The sequence below is a fragment of the Sinocyclocheilus rhinocerous genome, unplaced genomic scaffold (assembly GCF_001515625.1).
Source record: "Sinocyclocheilus rhinocerous isolate Xijiao unplaced genomic scaffold, SAMN03320098_v1.1 scaffold1403, whole genome shotgun sequence".
NCBI lineage: Eukaryota > Metazoa > Chordata > Actinopteri > Cypriniformes > Cyprinidae > Sinocyclocheilus > Sinocyclocheilus rhinocerous.
In genome coordinates this window covers 81,722-99,902 of record NW_015641009.1, presented here as the reverse complement: position 1 = coordinate 99,902, position 18,181 = coordinate 81,722, and the positions used below count along the sequence as shown (strand labels likewise).

Here is an 18,181-nt window from a genome sequence, read left to right as displayed (position 1 = left end):
AAACAAACAAACAAACAAATAATAAAACCATTTATGGAAAAGTCAAAGACACTTCTATATTATGTCTACAGTCAATGTAAATTTGTTTTGCTTTTGATTTCATTGGTCAGAAAGTGTAAGAACCATAACTTATGGCATACATTATAATACTAATTTATTTGTATAAAAATTGCATACTTAAAATAGGCTCCACGTCTATACTGACTGTCTATGTCTAAATCAACCACAATGCATGTCCGTAGTCTGATATACCACTTTCCTAGATTGCTCTGTTCAATTTATAATGGTCTATGTCAACAGCATCGTATAGGTGATTACAGCATGTTGACAGTGATGAAACCTTGCCCTGTAGTCTTGCTGGTAAACAACACTGATGTTGAGAGATCATTTACAAAGATCTACAACCATAAACACACACACATATAGACAGGCAGAAGCTAGGATGCACATATACACACACGATGACCTGGTCATGGAGAGATTTGGATGCGATCCAGGCGACTCCTGGGGACATGAGGCACAGCTTACAGGCTATGAGAAGTACGCACGTAGGCGAGCACCAGCTAACATTGATGTTCCTTTGCGGTTCAGAAATGACAAAATGGACCATTGTCAATGCTCATAAGGATCATGCGACTGGCCACCAAACTGGGTCAGACAACAGCAGAGCAGTTATCTGTGCTGCCCTTGCCATAGCCACATCTTTGATACATAATGACACTTCTTTTGCATGGATGCCACTCTGACACGAATGCAGACTCGGTTTGTGTGAGCTTAATAGGTCCAGATGGAGGTCATAAACCATTTGTGAACTACTGCTCTCACAAATACACACTTAAAATCAGGAATACAAAACAAGTTACTGTATGTAAACATCATAACTCGATGAGCGGATGTGTCAGCAGACTAAACAGAAGTCAAAGGGTGAAATTGTGCTTTTTTACAGTCTGCAGTTCAAAGTGATTTTTCAGATGCCCTATTCGATTTTAAATGATCTGTCATGTTCATAAATATGGAATCACATTACAGACTGTCATCTGTTAGAGATAATTACATTAATTTATAGCTCCAGGGAAAGCTGAAAAATACATTGATCCATGCATAATTCAGTTTGGAGATGAAAACGCACTTATGGAGCATGCAAATCTCTCTTAATCTGACTGTGGCTGAATAGCTGTATTATACAGAAGTAACAGATTCTGTGACGGATTACATAAGGCTTTGTTTTTAGGTCAGGTAATTAGTCACAGTAATTTCTAGTGGCACCAGATTGATCTCGTTCCAAATAGAGACTAAGGATTGGCATAGGATAACCTATCAGATTTATGTAGGTTAATGCTTAGACAAACATTTTTTGAGCCCAAACTAACCCTCAATACACACCTGCTGTACTCTTAAAGAGTCATATAATGAGAAATCAAATTATCCTTGATATACAGTTGTGCTGTGGAAACACTTTAACAAACTAGAGCTCCCTGCCCGGGCCACAAAGACCATTTATTGAAACCCCAGCTGCAAAAATGGCTTGCTCATGTTTGACGTCACATATATACAGCTTAGCCAATCATAAAAGAGGTCAGTTACATAGAGGTCTTACAAGTAAAACAGCAAAAACAAACAATTTAATTATTAGTATCAGAGACAGCATGAAAAAATATGAATGCAAAGCTAAAAAAAATGTAAAAACTAAATATAAAAATAATAAAAATAAACATTTATTCATACATTTTTAAAATGCTTTTATTTAAAAAAATTACACTTTTGTTTAAAAGTTTAGGGTTGGTAAATTTAACATTTTTTAAATTGTTTTTGAAAGTGTCGTATGCTCACCAACGCTGCATTTATTTGATAAAAAATGTGAAATATTATTACAATTTAAAATAACATCTTTCTATTTGAATACATGTTCAAATGTAATTTATTCCCGTGATGCGAAGCTGAATTTTCAGCATCATTACTCCAGTCTTCAGCGTCACATGATCCTTCAGGAATCATTCACATATGCTGATTTTCTGTGCAAGAAACATTTATTATTATCCATGTTGAAAAGAGTTGTGCTGCTTAATATTTTTGTAGAAGCGGTGACACTTTTTTTCAGGATTCTTGATGAATAGAAAGTGTTAACCTGTGGCAAATTCAATTGAATGGGTATGATTTGGAAAGGCACACACGTCTTAATAAAAGGTCTAACAGCTGAAAATACATATCAGAGCAAAAACCAAGCACTGAGGTCAAAAGAACTGCCTGTAGAGAATTGCGTAAAGGCACAGATCTGGGGAAGAGTTCAGAAAAGAAAAATGCTTTTATTTAAAAAAATTACACTTTTGTTTAAAAGTTTAGGGTTGGTAAATTTAACATTTTTTAAATTGTTTTTGAAAGTGTCGTATGCTCACCAACGCTGCATTTATTTGATAAAAAATGTGAAATATTATTACAATTTAAAATAACATCTTTCTATTTGAATACATGTTCAAATGTAATTTATTCCCGTGATGCGAAGCTGAATTTTCAGCATCATTACTCCAGTCTTCAGCGTCACATGATCCTTCAGGAATCATTCACATATGCTGATTTTCTGTGCAAGAAACATTTATTATTATCCATGTTGAAAAGAGTTGTGCTGCTTAATATTTTTGTAGAAGCGGTGACACTTTTTTTCAGGATTCTTGATGAATAGAAAGTTCAAAAGAGCAGCATTTATTTAAAAACAGAATCTTTTGTAACATTATAAATGTCTTTACTGTAACTTTTGATCAATATAATGAATACTTGCTGAATAAAAGTATCAATTTCTTTTAAAAAAAATCAACTGAAACCAAACTTTTGAACAGTAGTGTAAAAAATACATAAATTATTATATATTTAATATAAATAGGAATTTCAAGCAGAGAAACTACTTTTATAATTCTTAAACCTTTTAGATCAAACCATGTTCAGTGCTGTCAAGTTAATACATCTATAAACGGCATCATTTTATGTATCATGATACATCATTTATGTCCAGAGAACAAACACACTGTGCCAAATATATTTGTTCAAATCCCTAACCTTTTGCATAGTCTATAATCTAGGCAAGAATCACTAATAAAGTAAAAATTCACTACACTGCGACTCTCAAGGTAAAGAACATACTACACCTGGGTCTGGAGCAGTGGATCAGTAAACAATTCCATTTTAGAAGTACAGGAAGCTGACATTTAAAGTGGAGTACAGCCAAACTGGGAATAGCACTGACCTCTCAGAAGGAACAACGAACCAGTACTCGTGCTTCCTGTCTCTTTGGGCGTACTGCTGCATGGAGGCGCTGGCATGGGAAACAAAAGTCTTCCGCATGGCCCTGCCAACCCGCAGGCACAGGAACTTGTGCGACTTGGACTTCTGCTTGCCTTTGGGCCCCGGCACAACTGGGACAGGAAACAAACAGCACAAAGCACCTGTTTTTCACAGTTTTCTCAGCATGCTAAATTAAAACCTGAATCTTGCATTCTATTTTTACTAATCTATATTTGAGTATATTTATGGATGCTGGATGCAACACATAAGCTGTCATATTGAATGAGCTGATGCTGTTAGTGTGCTGCAGAGAAATACATAAACGGAACGAATTAAATCTGTGGATCTTCAGCCAATCCAGCATGACTAACTGAAAATGTATCTTTCAGTTTATTTTTAGGGCCTCATCCTTATTAGACTGCAGCAGTGATACAACAGGATCATATGTAGGCTGACACCTCAATATATTTGTATGTTCTGCTATGTCATCAAGGATTGGATATCTTTTATATAAGCAATACCCTTGGGAAAGATAAATACAATGAGAAATAAGCTTAAAGTCAACATGAAACATATTCACAACCCATTTTACTTGCATTTTTTATTTACAGTTTTAGAGTGAAATGGCATATTATAAAGCAAAAGTAGGATGCCGGGACCCATATATATATATAGATATAAAACATTCTTTTAATAAGAATTAGAATGTGTCACAATATTACTACTTTTACTGTAAAATGTATATATTAAATGTTAATTGTTAAATGCACTTTTTTTCTATTAGTTCACATTCTCTTGCCCAAAAAGTTATTCTGTCATCAAAACATGCACGTGTATGAATGCATATACACTAGTCAACATTTGAAGCGGATCGAAACCTTTCATCAAAGTTGTCCTAAAACCTAAAAGCGTTCTTGATGAACTTCTTGGATCCACTTCAAATGTTGACTACTGTATATATGCATCCCTAAAAATATACACTTTTTTTTTTTGATGACAGAATGCAAAGAACATTTTGGGGAGAATAATGTGAACTAATGAAAGTAAAAAGGGTCTAATTTAATTTTGTGTTGACGTTAACAAGTGTGCTAACCTTCCTCTGTACTCTGTCCCTCAACTGCTCCAATCTCATTAGCAGGTGTGAAGTCATTGGACATCCCTTGCTCTCCTTCCTTCATTTCACTGGTTGATTGTATAGTCTGAGCTTCCATGCTCTTCTGTGTCTCACGGGCTTTTGCAAAATCCTCAACAGCCACAGTGTCCGAACAAAGCGACTCGGATGTGGTGCGTGATTTGGCCTCATCCGCAGGCTGGTCCCTCATTACGTTCTTCAAAACGTTCTCAGACACAACCTCACTGGATAAATCTGTAGTATTCAGACTCTGCTCGATACCACTATCCCTCCATCCTCTTCCTTCAGTTTCTGCATTTTGTACAGCTTCTTTTACATCCTTTTTGTCAACCATTGAGGGTTCTTCGGTGGCTGTGGCGGCCTGGTTGATGGTTTGCACTGACTCAGAAGACGCACCGGAGGACTTTATCTGCTGCAGCTCATCAGAAGATGTTGCGAGGGCATCATCACGGACTGGAGAAAGTTCTGACTCTGTAAAAACGTCTTCGGACAGAGATGCTTCTGTGCTACGAGGGGCCGTACTGGCACTGTCGTTGCCCGTCTCACGGATTCGGTGAGCTGCATCTGCTGCGTTGAGTCGAGGCGCCCTCTTGAGATGGCTCACATCAGTTACAGAAGGCTCTAGCTCCAGATCTCTGGGTTGACAAAACAATGAATATGAATGGTGTCATTTAAAAAGTCATGCATTTCCAGTGTTAAGATGTTCGAACCAAACAGTTTCTGGTTCGCATTGACTTCCATAGTATTTATTTTTCATACTATGGAAGTCAATGGGGACTATCAACTGTTTGGTTACCAACATTCTTCAAAATATTCTATTCTTTTTTGGTTGAGACCAGCTTTAGGGTGAGCAAATGGCAAATTTCATTTTTGGTTGAACTATCCCTTAGGCCATCAAGCAACTTACGGTGGCACAAGCTCTCGGACCCTGATGTCGGTGATTTCCCTGCACATGGCTGCAGACTGCACCTCCTCCAGCGGGCACATGATCCCGTACTCCTCACATCCTCGCTCCTGCACCAGCCGGTCTGACTTATGAGGGTCAAACATGATGTTGTTTGGGGTGACCAAAAGAACACCACTGACTATACCCTGAAAGACAGAGAACAGAAGAGGAAGATGGCAATTAAACATCAATGGACCATTATACAATACTCTTCTATGGCCAGATTTGATTGTCAGAGCAAAGACGGAACATATTGCTCTTGTTATTGCACATTGATTATTCTGGCCACAAAACGCCCACTTAGGCATGAAGAGATCGACATGAAATAAAACCAGCCAAGCTTTTGGTTTTGTTTTTCTTGTGCTGTTTGGTGGAAAATCTAAAATCAGTGAGATCAGCATGGAATTGTAGTCTATAGGAAAAAATGCTCAGAAAATACTGTAAAAAAAAAAATAGTGAAAATGTGTTTAGACTGTAGTCATAATTTTTATCCATCCAAATGTAACAAGTACCATATAATCCACAAACAATTCTGAAAATAAAGTGAAATATCTACATTTAATCATTTAGCAACATTATTAACTTTAGTTAATTTTGAAATTGCAGAACACAATGCCAAGCTAGAGCAGAAATGAACAATATTTGAATATAATACACATAATAAATATTTTGAATATATTTACATGTATATATTTATATTCATATAAATTATATCGTATATAAATATATTTAATATATAAACGTAACATATTTTTCTTAAATATATACATGCATGTGTGTGTATTTATATATACATAATAAATATACACAGTACACACACACATATTTTGTAAACAAAAACTTTTATTTTGGATGTGATTAATCACTTGACAGCACTAGTATATATCTCTTAAATATTTTCATTTCACAAGTTTTGCCACAAAAACCCTCATCGCAACATCCCAGTAGATGGGAAAATGACTTCATTTCCAGACAAGTGAAAATCTGTACGCCTGACTAACAGATTTTTTTTTTTTTTACACAGAAAACTCTCTCCCTTGAAACTTACCATGCCATCAGTGATGTATTTGCAGCTCATTTTAAGGAACTTTTCCGTAAGCGCCTCTTCTTCCTCGGAGGTGGATGACACCACTCTGGCTGGCCGAAGGGGCCCGTGGCCGGGGCCGGGAGTGCTGTGCCTCCGATGGACATCATCTGAATCCTGTCGGGATGAAGTTTGAGTGAGAAACAGCTCAATCAGTGGTAGCCCTCGCCACATCACACTGAATGCTGCACACACACACACACACACATCATAACAAGGAGGCTTGGAAATAACAACCCATTAAGGCATAAAGTAGATCCCTTGAGGGCTCTCTGCTGTAAGAAAGCTGACAGGCGGAAACCAAGGAGACCGAGGCAGGTTTCCTAACATGATGCAGCACAGGTTGAGTGACTGTCAGCATCTTTGTGTGTGTGAGAGCTCATTATAGGACAAGAAAAAGGAAAGTCACTACTCACTGAAACTTGGTGCTGACACAACAATACAAATCTAATTATAAAAACTTACTTTCAGCTTTACAAAATGTCACATACATTGCAGCAGAATCCTGAGCTGAAATGTGAACAAACTGAGACTCCTGGGTTTGAGCTAAAATCCCATTTTCAGATATTGAACACATGGATGACTCCTCGCCCGATGCATTCCAACTTCTCACACAAAGAGCTCAGTGAAACACGGACACACTGAGGCACCTTATACTTGACAAACAAACATCACATGCTCATTTAATACTAATCAAAGAAAACCAGGTTGTTTACTGGAGTGATCAAGCAAGTGATGCTGAGAATCAGATATATTTTTAAAAGTAGTCTACTAACTGCATGTATAAAAAAAATGCTCGTACTGCATGTGAACTGCAAAAGATGGGCCATGAGTAGCATGTTTTTAATAATGGTTTATTATCTCTCATTTTACTTCTAACCTGTATAACTTTCTTGTATGAAACATGAAAGATATGCTTAAAAGTAATGAGGACTGTCACGCTGGCAAGAAAGAATGTGCAAAACATAAATGAGATTTGAGCGCAGACAGTCACATTTACATTCATTACGTGAAAAAGAGCAATTCGGACATTCTGCAAAACATCTGTGTTTTACAGAAAATAGAAAGTCGTAGAGGTTAGAAATGACATGAGGGTGACAAAAATAAACATTTCATTTTCGGGTGAAATGTTACTGTAAGACTGAGCCAAATATACACTACCGTTTAAACCGTATTCACCAAGGATCCATTCAGATAATTAAAATTGACAGTAAATTTATTATTATTATAAAATTCATTTATAATGTCACAAAAGATTTCTATTTCAAATATTTCATTTGAACCTTCTATACAAGCAAAGAGTTAAAAAAAAAAGGTTTCCACTAAAATATTTAGCAGGTACAACTTTTTAAGTTTGATGATAATAATAATAATAATAATAATAATATTTCTTGAGTACCAAATCAGCAAATTATAATGATTTCTGAAGGATCATGTGACACAGAAGACTGGAGTAATGATGCTGAAAATTCAGCTTCGCATCAGGGGAATAAATTACACTTTAAAATATATTAAAATAGAAAACCGTTATTTTAAAATATCATAATATTTTACAATTTTATTTTATGAAAATGTAACCTTGGTGAGCATAAGAGACTTTGTTCAAAAACATTGTCCCACACTTTTGAACAGTAGTGCAATATTAAGGCAAACATGAATGTAGCAAAATGGTGAACCCATGCTCTGCTTAACTCTGCATGTTTTCCCAGCACATTAATATTACGTCTATAGTCCATAGACAACTATATAAATGTAAGGCTGCTGTGACTGACTGCACAGTTTAGATGCACTCCACTGTGTGTGTATAATCAGTATGCTGAAATGCATAAGAGAAACATGAATATTGCATGAATGTTCATGTGAAAGTGTGTGCTTTCATGTAATGTGATGGTACTGTAACTCCAGGCTAGTAAAATTACAGGCATATGTGTGTGCATTCTTATTCGTGAGAGGCATGTTAATACCAGAATACATGTGAAGTTAGTACAAGCGAGTGCAAGTGTGCCTGTGCATGCTTTCTCCATTGATGACTCATAAGGAAATGCAAGTGTGTACCCCTGAATCTCTGGCAATGGGCAGCATGACCAGCAAATCCATGACCATATGGAGCCGGAACTACACACAGGGACACACACTAATCCAACAGAGGTGACACAATCCATTTGGCAACCTCAAAACGGCAGTCTAGGACACATATAAGACCCTTAAAACACACAAGGACAGATGAGCTCACAAGTAGCCATGGTGATCTTTCAAAGATATCTTCCTTATTTTTTGTCATCCAATATCACCAACTAGGGACAAACATAGCCGGGAGGAATGCAATCTGTCTGAATACAACAATCACTTGAATCTCTGGCTTTATAAAGGAATAACAGCTGTACCCAAAAGGGAAATTCATCACCACCCCCTTGTGGACACAAAACAGTTTGAGACTAAAGAAATAGTTCATCCAAAAATGAAAATTCAATTATCATTTACTCAGCATTATGATGTTGCAAATATGTACAGTGTTTATGGAGTACTGTACAAAAGGAGAAATATTGAAGAATCTGATAGCTATATTTTCCCTTTAGTTATAATTAATGGCAACTGGAGCTTCAAACAAACACACAAATATATAATTAGTACATAAGACTTATGCATTATAATTCAAGTCAATTTTTAATAGGCGCAGCAAAAAAGAAAAGGAAAAAAGCCTAATAAGTAAAATAACGCAAAATAAAACAAACTAAGACAAAACAAAACGAGAGAAGACAAAACAAAAACAAAAATAGGCAAAACAAAAAGACAAACTAAATCAAAATAAAAAATAAAACAAGACAAGGAAAAGTGAAAAATAAAACAAAAACCAAATGAGACAGAACAATACAAAATAAGACAAAAAAAAAAAGAAAAGAGAAGACAAAAAACACAAAACAAAACAAAAAAGCAGGATTTCTTCTAATCAACTCAAGTTGAATTTTAATAAATATGTACATATACAGTATATATATCGATCAAAGCAGGTCTTTAAAAGGTCTTCAAGCATGCAAAGGAGTTTGGATGCTGATTTGGATCTCTTGCCCAATGTAATTGGACAGGCTCAGCTCAGTGACTACAAATTAAAAAAGCTAAGTTAAAAAGCTGGTTAAAATAAATGGAAAATAATTGAATCGTTGTAAAAATGCAAGGTATGCAAAGTAATAGTTTAGAGCACTTCTATTGCACTTTTCATGGTCTACTGAATAAATTAAGACGTAGATTGAATTAGTGTGAAATCATGCTCCAAGCCATTTCACTTAATAACGTGCTGTTTTTGAGCTGAATAAGTCTTCATATTATACTCAACGGCCCTTAATGAAACCCAACTTATTACGTGGATTATTAAATTTCTCCATCCCTGTTCCAAATAATGGTAAAATATGCTTTTACCTCACACTGAGCTACAGAATATCAGATTCAGTTTTTTGGACTTCAGCACAGCACATTAGAAAGCTAAATGAAAATGCTGCATGCTCATGAGACAAAAAAAATGTGCTGTTAACATTATGCCACAATTCTTCTGGCTTGAGTAACAAGACCTCGGCATTCAAAATCCATCTGTTACGCCAAATACACAAAATAATGATCTTTAAAAAAAGCATCATATGACCCCTTTAAAACAATGATAAAGGACAAGCATAAGCCTGTCCTCTCGCTATATATGATCCCCCTGGAAGCTTTGGATGAAGACTGAGATGGCACTTACTGTGGTGACCTTCTCCAGGTCAGCCTCTGAAGAGGTGGGGGAGAGGGGGCTGATGGGACTGAGGGAGGGAGAGCTGTCTGCACTGGAGATATATTCCGGATCAGGGACATACAGCACCTAAAAAGCAAGACACACACAGAATTTATATTTATAACATCTCACATGCACACAACAAATGCCATTTTTCCAAGTAAAATGAAAAGGGCTAATGAAACCGGTAAAACACAAGCAGACATGTTGTTTGACATGATATACATTTCAATTTTCAGATTAGATCTAGTCAATATAATCCTTTTTTTGCATTAATAAATATTCCGTTCATTTCTCAAAGATATAATCTTATCACTTCTAAACTCCCAAGATGTTTAAGTGGGAGAGAAACTTTTCATAAATGGACTCACTGACTGATAGATCTGTAGTTTTTGTAAAATAAGATAAAATTAATAATGGGATGATAAAGAATGAAAGACTAGGCAGAATAAAATAGCCAACAGTTTCTATGCAAAACATTAGATTTTCATTTGATCAGAAAAACAATTTTTGATTCTTACAAGTTCTAATTGTCACAAAATGCAAAGGTAAACACCACCAACCTATGATAAAATATTGCTGCTATAAATGCAATAGTTTAATATATTTGTAATGGCTCATCAAGATGTTTATGCAAAAGATTGGCTTGCTTTATATATCACCTATTTTGGCCTGCTTGGCTCAGGCTTGGTTATATTTTTCTGCTTTTCCCACACCTCTTAAACAACTGTTGTGTACTCTAGGAATAAAACCGATCTAAATCAAACACACGTCGACACATTAAAAAAATATATTAAAAAGCATAAATCAAGGCATATAAAGTGTTTCATCTCGAACAAAACAAAATGTTAAATAAAGAGATGAACTGCCATTCACAACTCAGCAATGGAGCTATTTACTGAACAAACAGAACTTTTATTCTTCTACAAAAGCCACAGTTCTTACCCAGAGGACTATTTCTCAATTTTAAACGGTCCCAGTTCTTACCCTCAGGATCACAATATCTCTGCTCATTAATGTGAAACTGTAGAGTCACCACGATGAATCTGCTACTTAAGGAGGCATTTGAAATTTCAGAGAGGGCATATTTTTCACCTTACCCTTTATTACACTAGACTCTGGGAAAAGCAATTGACTGGAAGAGAGTTCAGCTGGACATAGAGACCATCTGCTCTGAAAATTAAAAGACCATACAGTACCTTGCCAGGGACCACAGCGCGAGAGAAGAGTTTGTTGAGCTGGACGAGCTCGTTGGGAGTCGTGTCAAACTTCAACGCAATGCTGTTGAGTGTGTCCCGGGACTCCACCTAGAGTTGAGGCACACAAAAAAAAAGTTAGATATTGTTTCATTAGCTTAAAGCAAAAAGTTCTCAAACGAAGACATCAGCTTCTACAGGGCTGACTAAGCATTTGAATCTGTTGGAACCGCAAAACAAGGCCCTTGTGAAAACCAACCAATGCGTTTTATGAGATGTTCACCTGTTATGAATCATCTAAAATTACGTAGCCATATACAACAATACTGGGAAATGATGCAGTGATTCACATTTGCACATTAAAAATTCACAAGTTTACATGGTTAAAAATAGTTAAAACAATGTAAATGCAAAACTGCTCGACAAATCTTTCAATTTTGGGATAAGGAAAAAAAATCATTTCTTAAAAGCTATATAGTATCTTAACCACCAAAGGTGTTTTAGAGGGAGAAACATTTGTTATATGTCTTCACTAGCTGATAAATTTATAAAAACAATTAAATTAAATAAAAACTATTTAAAAAATAAAATTAAAATAAAACTAAATAAATAATAAAATAAAATAAACATTTGAATATAATAAAATACAAAAAATCTAATACAAACAATAAAAGAATAATTTTTAATAAAATAAAATAAAATAAAAATAGGAGTGGCATTTTAAAATCAATACTGGAGTGATAAACAAGATAAAATAAAGCAGAATGAAATACCCAACAGTCTTTGCAAAGCAAGCCCTTACGAAAAAGAAGTTGATTCAAGTGTGCTATTAGTATAGTTCTTTTAAACAAAAAAATAGGAAAGTATACTTTTAGTCTACTTTTTATGTACTTCTCAGAAATGGGCTTTCTGTACTTTTCAGAAAGATACTTAAAATGACATTTAAGTATACTTGACTTATAGCCTACTTAGAAAAAGTCTAAATATATTTTAGCTATAATTGTGCTCCTAGAATCCGTGTTTTCATTGTTATACTGTAGGGGGCGCTAGTACACATTTTCTCTACAGAATTTCCAAAAAACACAAGTGAAGAAGAAACCGAAACAACAGATGCTTCCACATGTAATCTAACACGATCATCAGACATAAAACAGCATCAAAACTGCGTAAAGTTGATGTAATGTCTACCAATGAAGAAGAAGGATCACATGACACTGAAGACTGGAGTAATGATGCTGAAAATTCAGCTTTGCATCACAGGAATAAATTACATTTTAACATATATTCAAAATGAAAAAAAAAATCTTTAAAATTGTAATATTTCATAATGATACATTTTTCATCAAATAAATACAGCCTTAGTGAGCATAAGAGACTTCTTTCAAAAACATGGTACATATATTCTCACACACACACACACGCACACACACGCACACACACACACATGCACACACACAATAATAAAGTCTCATACAACTTCCAGTTTGGATTTAATAAACTGTCCATTTCAAGTTTTCCTCAAATCTCCCACCCGACTTCCAATATCTGTTATGGAATGAAAACTCATATGAGGTACATGGATCTCATCACAGCCTTAGCAATGAAGCACAGTTGTTGCGTAGCTCTAAGAGCATTGATTGATTAAGGCCATCAATCTCTGTGGTCACAGGGCCACAAATCACTATGATTAGTTAGTGTGGATATTAGGGTGTGCAATTACAGAGGGAAAGTGTACGGTTTCACAACACTGACAATAAGAAAGAGAAAGGTGGGGGCTTGGTTACAAACCACCTTGGTTAAAAAAAACCTGGACCCAAGCCTGAGAGAAATTTATAGAGAATATCATAGAAAATTTGCGGTGGACTCTTTTGACTTGGACCAGTAAGCATTCATCTAGCAACCACCCAGAATACATAAGCAACTGCATAGCAATACATTGGCAAACGCACACAACTCCTTGGCATCATGACTTCTAGATTTTCAAAGGTAGGTACCACTCACTTTTTTCCCCCAGAAAATGCAAAAATCAAGCTTTTGATATTGATATCATATATTCTAAAATTTCTACCACTCAAATTTCACATGCTTTACGTAAAATCAGACATTTGAACCTTTTAACATGCTAACATTTTAATGGTTGAAAAAAAAAAAAAGATATATACTGTACATAAAATTTTTAAAATATATAAGCCTGAGAGAAATTTATAGAGAATATCATAGAAAATTTGCGGTGGACTCTTTTGACTTGGACCAGTAAGCATTCATCTAGCAACCACCCAGAATACATAAGCAACTGCATAGCAATACATTGGCAAACGCACACAACTCCTTGGCATCATGACTTCTAGATTTTCAAAGGTAGGTACCACTCACTTTTTTCCCCCAGAAAATGCAAAAATCAAGCTTTTGATATTGATATCATATATTCTAAAATTTCTACCACTCAAATTTCACATGCTTTATGTAAAATCAGACATTTGAACCTTTTAACATGCTAACATTTTAATGGTTGAAAAAAAAAAAAAAGATATATACTGTACATAAAATTTTTAAAATATATAACTTTAAGCGGAAACACTTAATAATAATAATATTTAAATATTATTTATATTTATAATATTTATATTTATAAAACCTAATAATATTTAAAAAGAACAAAAACTAATAAAAATGGACAAAAGTACATACAATTAGCTATATACAAATTTAATTAATATTAAAAATGAAAATAATATTAAACTGAAAACTGATAATATATAAAAATAAAAGCTTATTCAAAATAGTAACAAAAACGTTAATAGTATATAAATGCTAAAATAACAGTGATCCTGATATGATCTCATTTCAATATCAGATCAATACTATAATTAAAAAAAATAAACTACATTTACAAAAAGAATTTAAAAAAAATACATATAAACATACTACAATTTCTTTTTAATTACTGCAAAAAACTATAAATAAAATAAAATAAAAAATCAAAGTGCTGTATATATACACACACACAGACTTTCCGAATAAAGCTCTATTTCATGCAGTTAAAGGTGGCTGACAGAAGCACAAGTGAGCTCCCACCTCGTCCCTGTCTCCCTCTCCCAGCAACCCAGGCAATGCCACTGTTACCATGGAGAAAGTCACCACCTGATTTGAGGTCATCTCAAGAGCATATGGAAAAGCTCTCTCTTGCTTTCTCTTTCTCTCCCTCTTTCTCAAATCGATTCAAATGATAAAGGCAGGAAAAAGACATATTTCTGAACAGACTTCTACAACAACATATCCCCACCTCATTTTATTACAAATTCACATATTTTCCTTTCACAACACCTGGCTTCAACGCAAAAAGACAAACCAACTACCACCAACAACAGCAATTAAAGTCACTCCGGCAGCACATAATAACAGCGAGGCAGTGTGAATGAATCACACCTGATGTGCACGCTCACATTTCCATCCCAAACATGATTACACACATGCGGCTGTGTGTACACACATTCATCCTCAGTCCAGCACGCAAACACACACACACACACACACACGCATTATGTAAACAGAGCCACCTGGATCAGACAGACAACATCTACTACTCACCACGTACTCCATGGTGCCTTTGGGCCTCTGGAAGGATATCCTCCGCACATCTTTCCTCTCCAGCGCACTCTTTTTCTGCCCGGTGTCTGAAAGTAAACGAGGGAGAGCGCGGGTTACGCTAGTCATGGTCCTCCTCTCTCTTCTCATCTCCTCTGCGCTCCGCTCGGTCTTGTTCCCCCCCACCCCTTGCGTTTGTTCGTCCGTTAGCACCAGCCGCGGAGCGAGAGAGAGCGAGATAGAGGGCGCTTGTTGTTAGTCCGCCTGCCCGCTCCGCTCACAGGGGAGTGGCTCTCGGCTCTCGCTGCCGCTGCCATGCAGGTCACTGTGTGCTTGGATACACCTCTCCAGCCCGCTCTACTGGGACATCAGGCTCGGCCTGTTGGTCTAAGTGTCCTGGTGACAAGAAAATGTCATTAAGCAGTGGAGATGTTTTGGAGGGCGCTTGTTGTTAGTCCGCCTGCCCGCTCCGCTCACAGGGGAGTGGCTCTCGGCTCTCGCTGCCGCTGCCATGCAGGTCACTGTGTGCTTGGATACACCTCTCCAGCTCGCTCTACTGGGACATCAGGCTCGGCTGTGAGTCTAAGTGTCCTGGTGACAAGAAAATGCCATTAAGTGGTGGAGATGTTTTGTGAATGGGTTATAAATGTCATTTTTATGAGCATACTTATGTGGGGATCTACTGTGCGCTCTGTGCCAGCTGATGCCATATGTGAATGTCTGAGTTTATAGCACAGCAGATTTGATTCTGATATTTAGACGTGGCGAATTAAATTAAGGTGATTTATGCTTGGATGATTCAAATCTGCACTTAACATGAATAAAATGATGTGATATTTTTAAAACTCAAGTTTATTGGAAAAATCACAACAATGTGGTTCCTCATTACTTTTCTGGTTAAAGGGGTCATATGATGCTGCTAAATGTGTATTTGGTGTAATGAAATGTGTTTATGCGGTTTAAGGTTAAAAAAAAACATTATTTTCCACATACTGTACATTATTGTTTCTCCTCTATGCCCCGCCTTTCTGAAACGCGTCGATTTTTACAAAGCTCATCGGTCTGAAAAGCGAGGTGTGCTCTGATTGACCAGCTATCCAGTGCATTGTGCGTGTTAGAACGAGCCGTTTTAGGTAGGCGTGGTTGACTCTTAACTTTTATAAAGAATATCTCTTTGGATTTGAGACTTTAGTCTATGCAACTTTACTTTGTACCACTCCAAAGAGAAAGGAAAAATTGAAATCGCATCATATGACCCCTTTAATGTATTAAAATGTAAAGTAACACTTTAGTATAGGGACCAATTCTCACTATTAACTAGCTGCTTATTAGCATGCTTATTATTAACATATTGGCTGTTTATTAGTACTTATAAAGCACATATTCTGCATGACCATATTCTATATTCCTAATCCTACCCAATACCTAAAAACTTAACAACTACCTTACTAACTATTAAGGAATTAGGAGTTTACTGAGGCAAAAGTTGTAGTTAATGATTTGTTAATGGTGATAACGGGACCTTAAAATAAAGTGTGACCAAATGCAAAATAATAAAATATGCAAACTTGGATATAAAATATGGATATCTCTTGTCCAAATATAACTCCAATTTTGTTTCAACTAAAAATCCATCATAAAAACATGGCTTACTACATTACATATTAAAGTTTAACTATATTAAAGTCTAAACAAATTACAACTTTTATTGTGCATAATTTTCAATCAAGCTGTAATTTTCTCAAATTATGCAAATATTTAACTGTATTTTGTAAAGCTAAAGACGCAAGCTGCCCACAAACACTGGCCTAAAGGACAACTGACAGCAAATCAGTCCAGATAGCCCCTTTACTATCTCAGGACAACAAATCATGCTGTCAGCCTCTTATTATCTTGGCACCTCGGGCCATGACAGGATATTTTTAGAAGCAGGTTCCCAACTGTGGCGGAAATGGCTCCCTGACTGATACCCGTGAGCAGATGCCTTCACAGACGCTTACCGACGGGGGTGAAGGGTCTTTGGGTGAGAATGGATGGTGTCCACTGTGGCATGGGCTGCCTGCATAGTTTAGTTTCAATTCACCCCAGACAAACTAATCAGACTCACCTGGAAAAGTATAAGGTGGCAGGGTTAGAACCAGATCTTTAGATCCTGATTGTCTTTAGCCAGGATCTGAATTTTCAAACCAAACTGACCTTGAAGGAACATACGAATGAAACAATACCGTCTTATATATTTTCTAAAAATAATAGGTAACCTGCAAATGGCAAGTTCTTCAAAAGGAAATCATCACTTCTATCACTTGTTACATATTCATGAAATAAGACAGAACATCTAACTTTGGTGAGTGTGCATAAACTCATTCTCATTAAAAGTCTATATACCTTCCGACTGGCCAGCCTCAACTGGTTCTTCGTTATTCAAAGATTAAAGGAAGCTGGAGTGCCAATTAAAGTCATTCTTCCTCAGTGTAAGCCTGAGGTAAAGACAGCGTACCAGGACTGTTTGAAATGCCAGCTGCACACTTCAACACAAATGAGACTCCAAGGACTCCTCTGTCAAAGTACCTGAGCTAGAGGCTGGGAGGTGCTGAGGATACAGCTTTCGCATTAAACGCGACACATGCAGGCCAATTTATTCTGTGGTGTCCCTTTTGTCCCATAAATGTCCCATCATAATGAAACTGCAAGGGTCAGCAGTTTAAGCCGAGCATTAAAGGGACCAGATATTGAAAATGGGCATTTTACTTGCTCTTTTGAAATAAACGAGTTCAGTGCACCATTTGGACACTAAACTGCCTTTCAAGACCTTGAATACTAAAGGCTGTGATATACTTGTTATATACTTGAGGCTAAGTTATTTTTCGTTCTTTGCTTAGGGGTAAAAAGAAGTTTAAAATACAATGCAGCATTATTAGTGAACATATTAGTATAAATATTTTTCATTTATTTACACTTTCCACTCAATAACATAATAAACACACAACAAAAATGACAGTGGTGAGAAAACAGTAGGGTTGTGACGGTGAGGAAATTTTCCCACCGGTTAATTGACGTGTGACAACACCGGTAATACCGGTATCACGGCGGGGGCGGGGGCGTTCCCTCTTTTTCTCGCTTTCCTTCACATTTAAATAGCTTGTAAAAGCGGCGTGCTCATTTTACTTTCACTTTCAAATAGCGGCAATTCGGCGTAAAGCAATTG

The 18,181-nt window shown here is 36.2% G+C and overlaps 1 protein-coding gene across 4 annotated transcripts in view; it reads right to left on the bottom strand.

The window, feature by feature from the left end:
• The window catches only part of LOC107753467 (oxidation resistance protein 1-like), a 52,545-nt gene that overhangs the window by 14,284 nt on the left and 20,080 nt on the right, over positions 1 to 18,181 (bottom strand). For 3 of the 4 annotated variants that reach the window (XM_016569614.1, XM_016569617.1, XM_016569615.1), the window contains exons 4-10: positions 14,980 to 15,065; positions 11,395 to 11,502; positions 10,166 to 10,282; positions 6,400 to 6,552; positions 5,313 to 5,497; positions 4,367 to 5,040; positions 3,236 to 3,404 (exon numbers count right to left, since the gene is read on the bottom strand). In XM_016569614.1, the coding sequence (XP_016425100.1) occupies positions 3,236 to 3,404; positions 4,367 to 5,040; positions 5,313 to 5,497; positions 6,400 to 6,552; positions 10,166 to 10,282; positions 11,395 to 11,502; positions 14,980 to 15,065 (1,492 nt within the window). The remainder of the gene's footprint in view (positions 1 to 3,235; positions 3,405 to 4,366; positions 5,041 to 5,312; positions 5,498 to 6,399; positions 6,553 to 10,165; positions 10,283 to 11,394; positions 11,503 to 14,979; positions 15,066 to 18,181) is intronic. The other variant, XM_016569618.1, reaches the window with a different exon arrangement.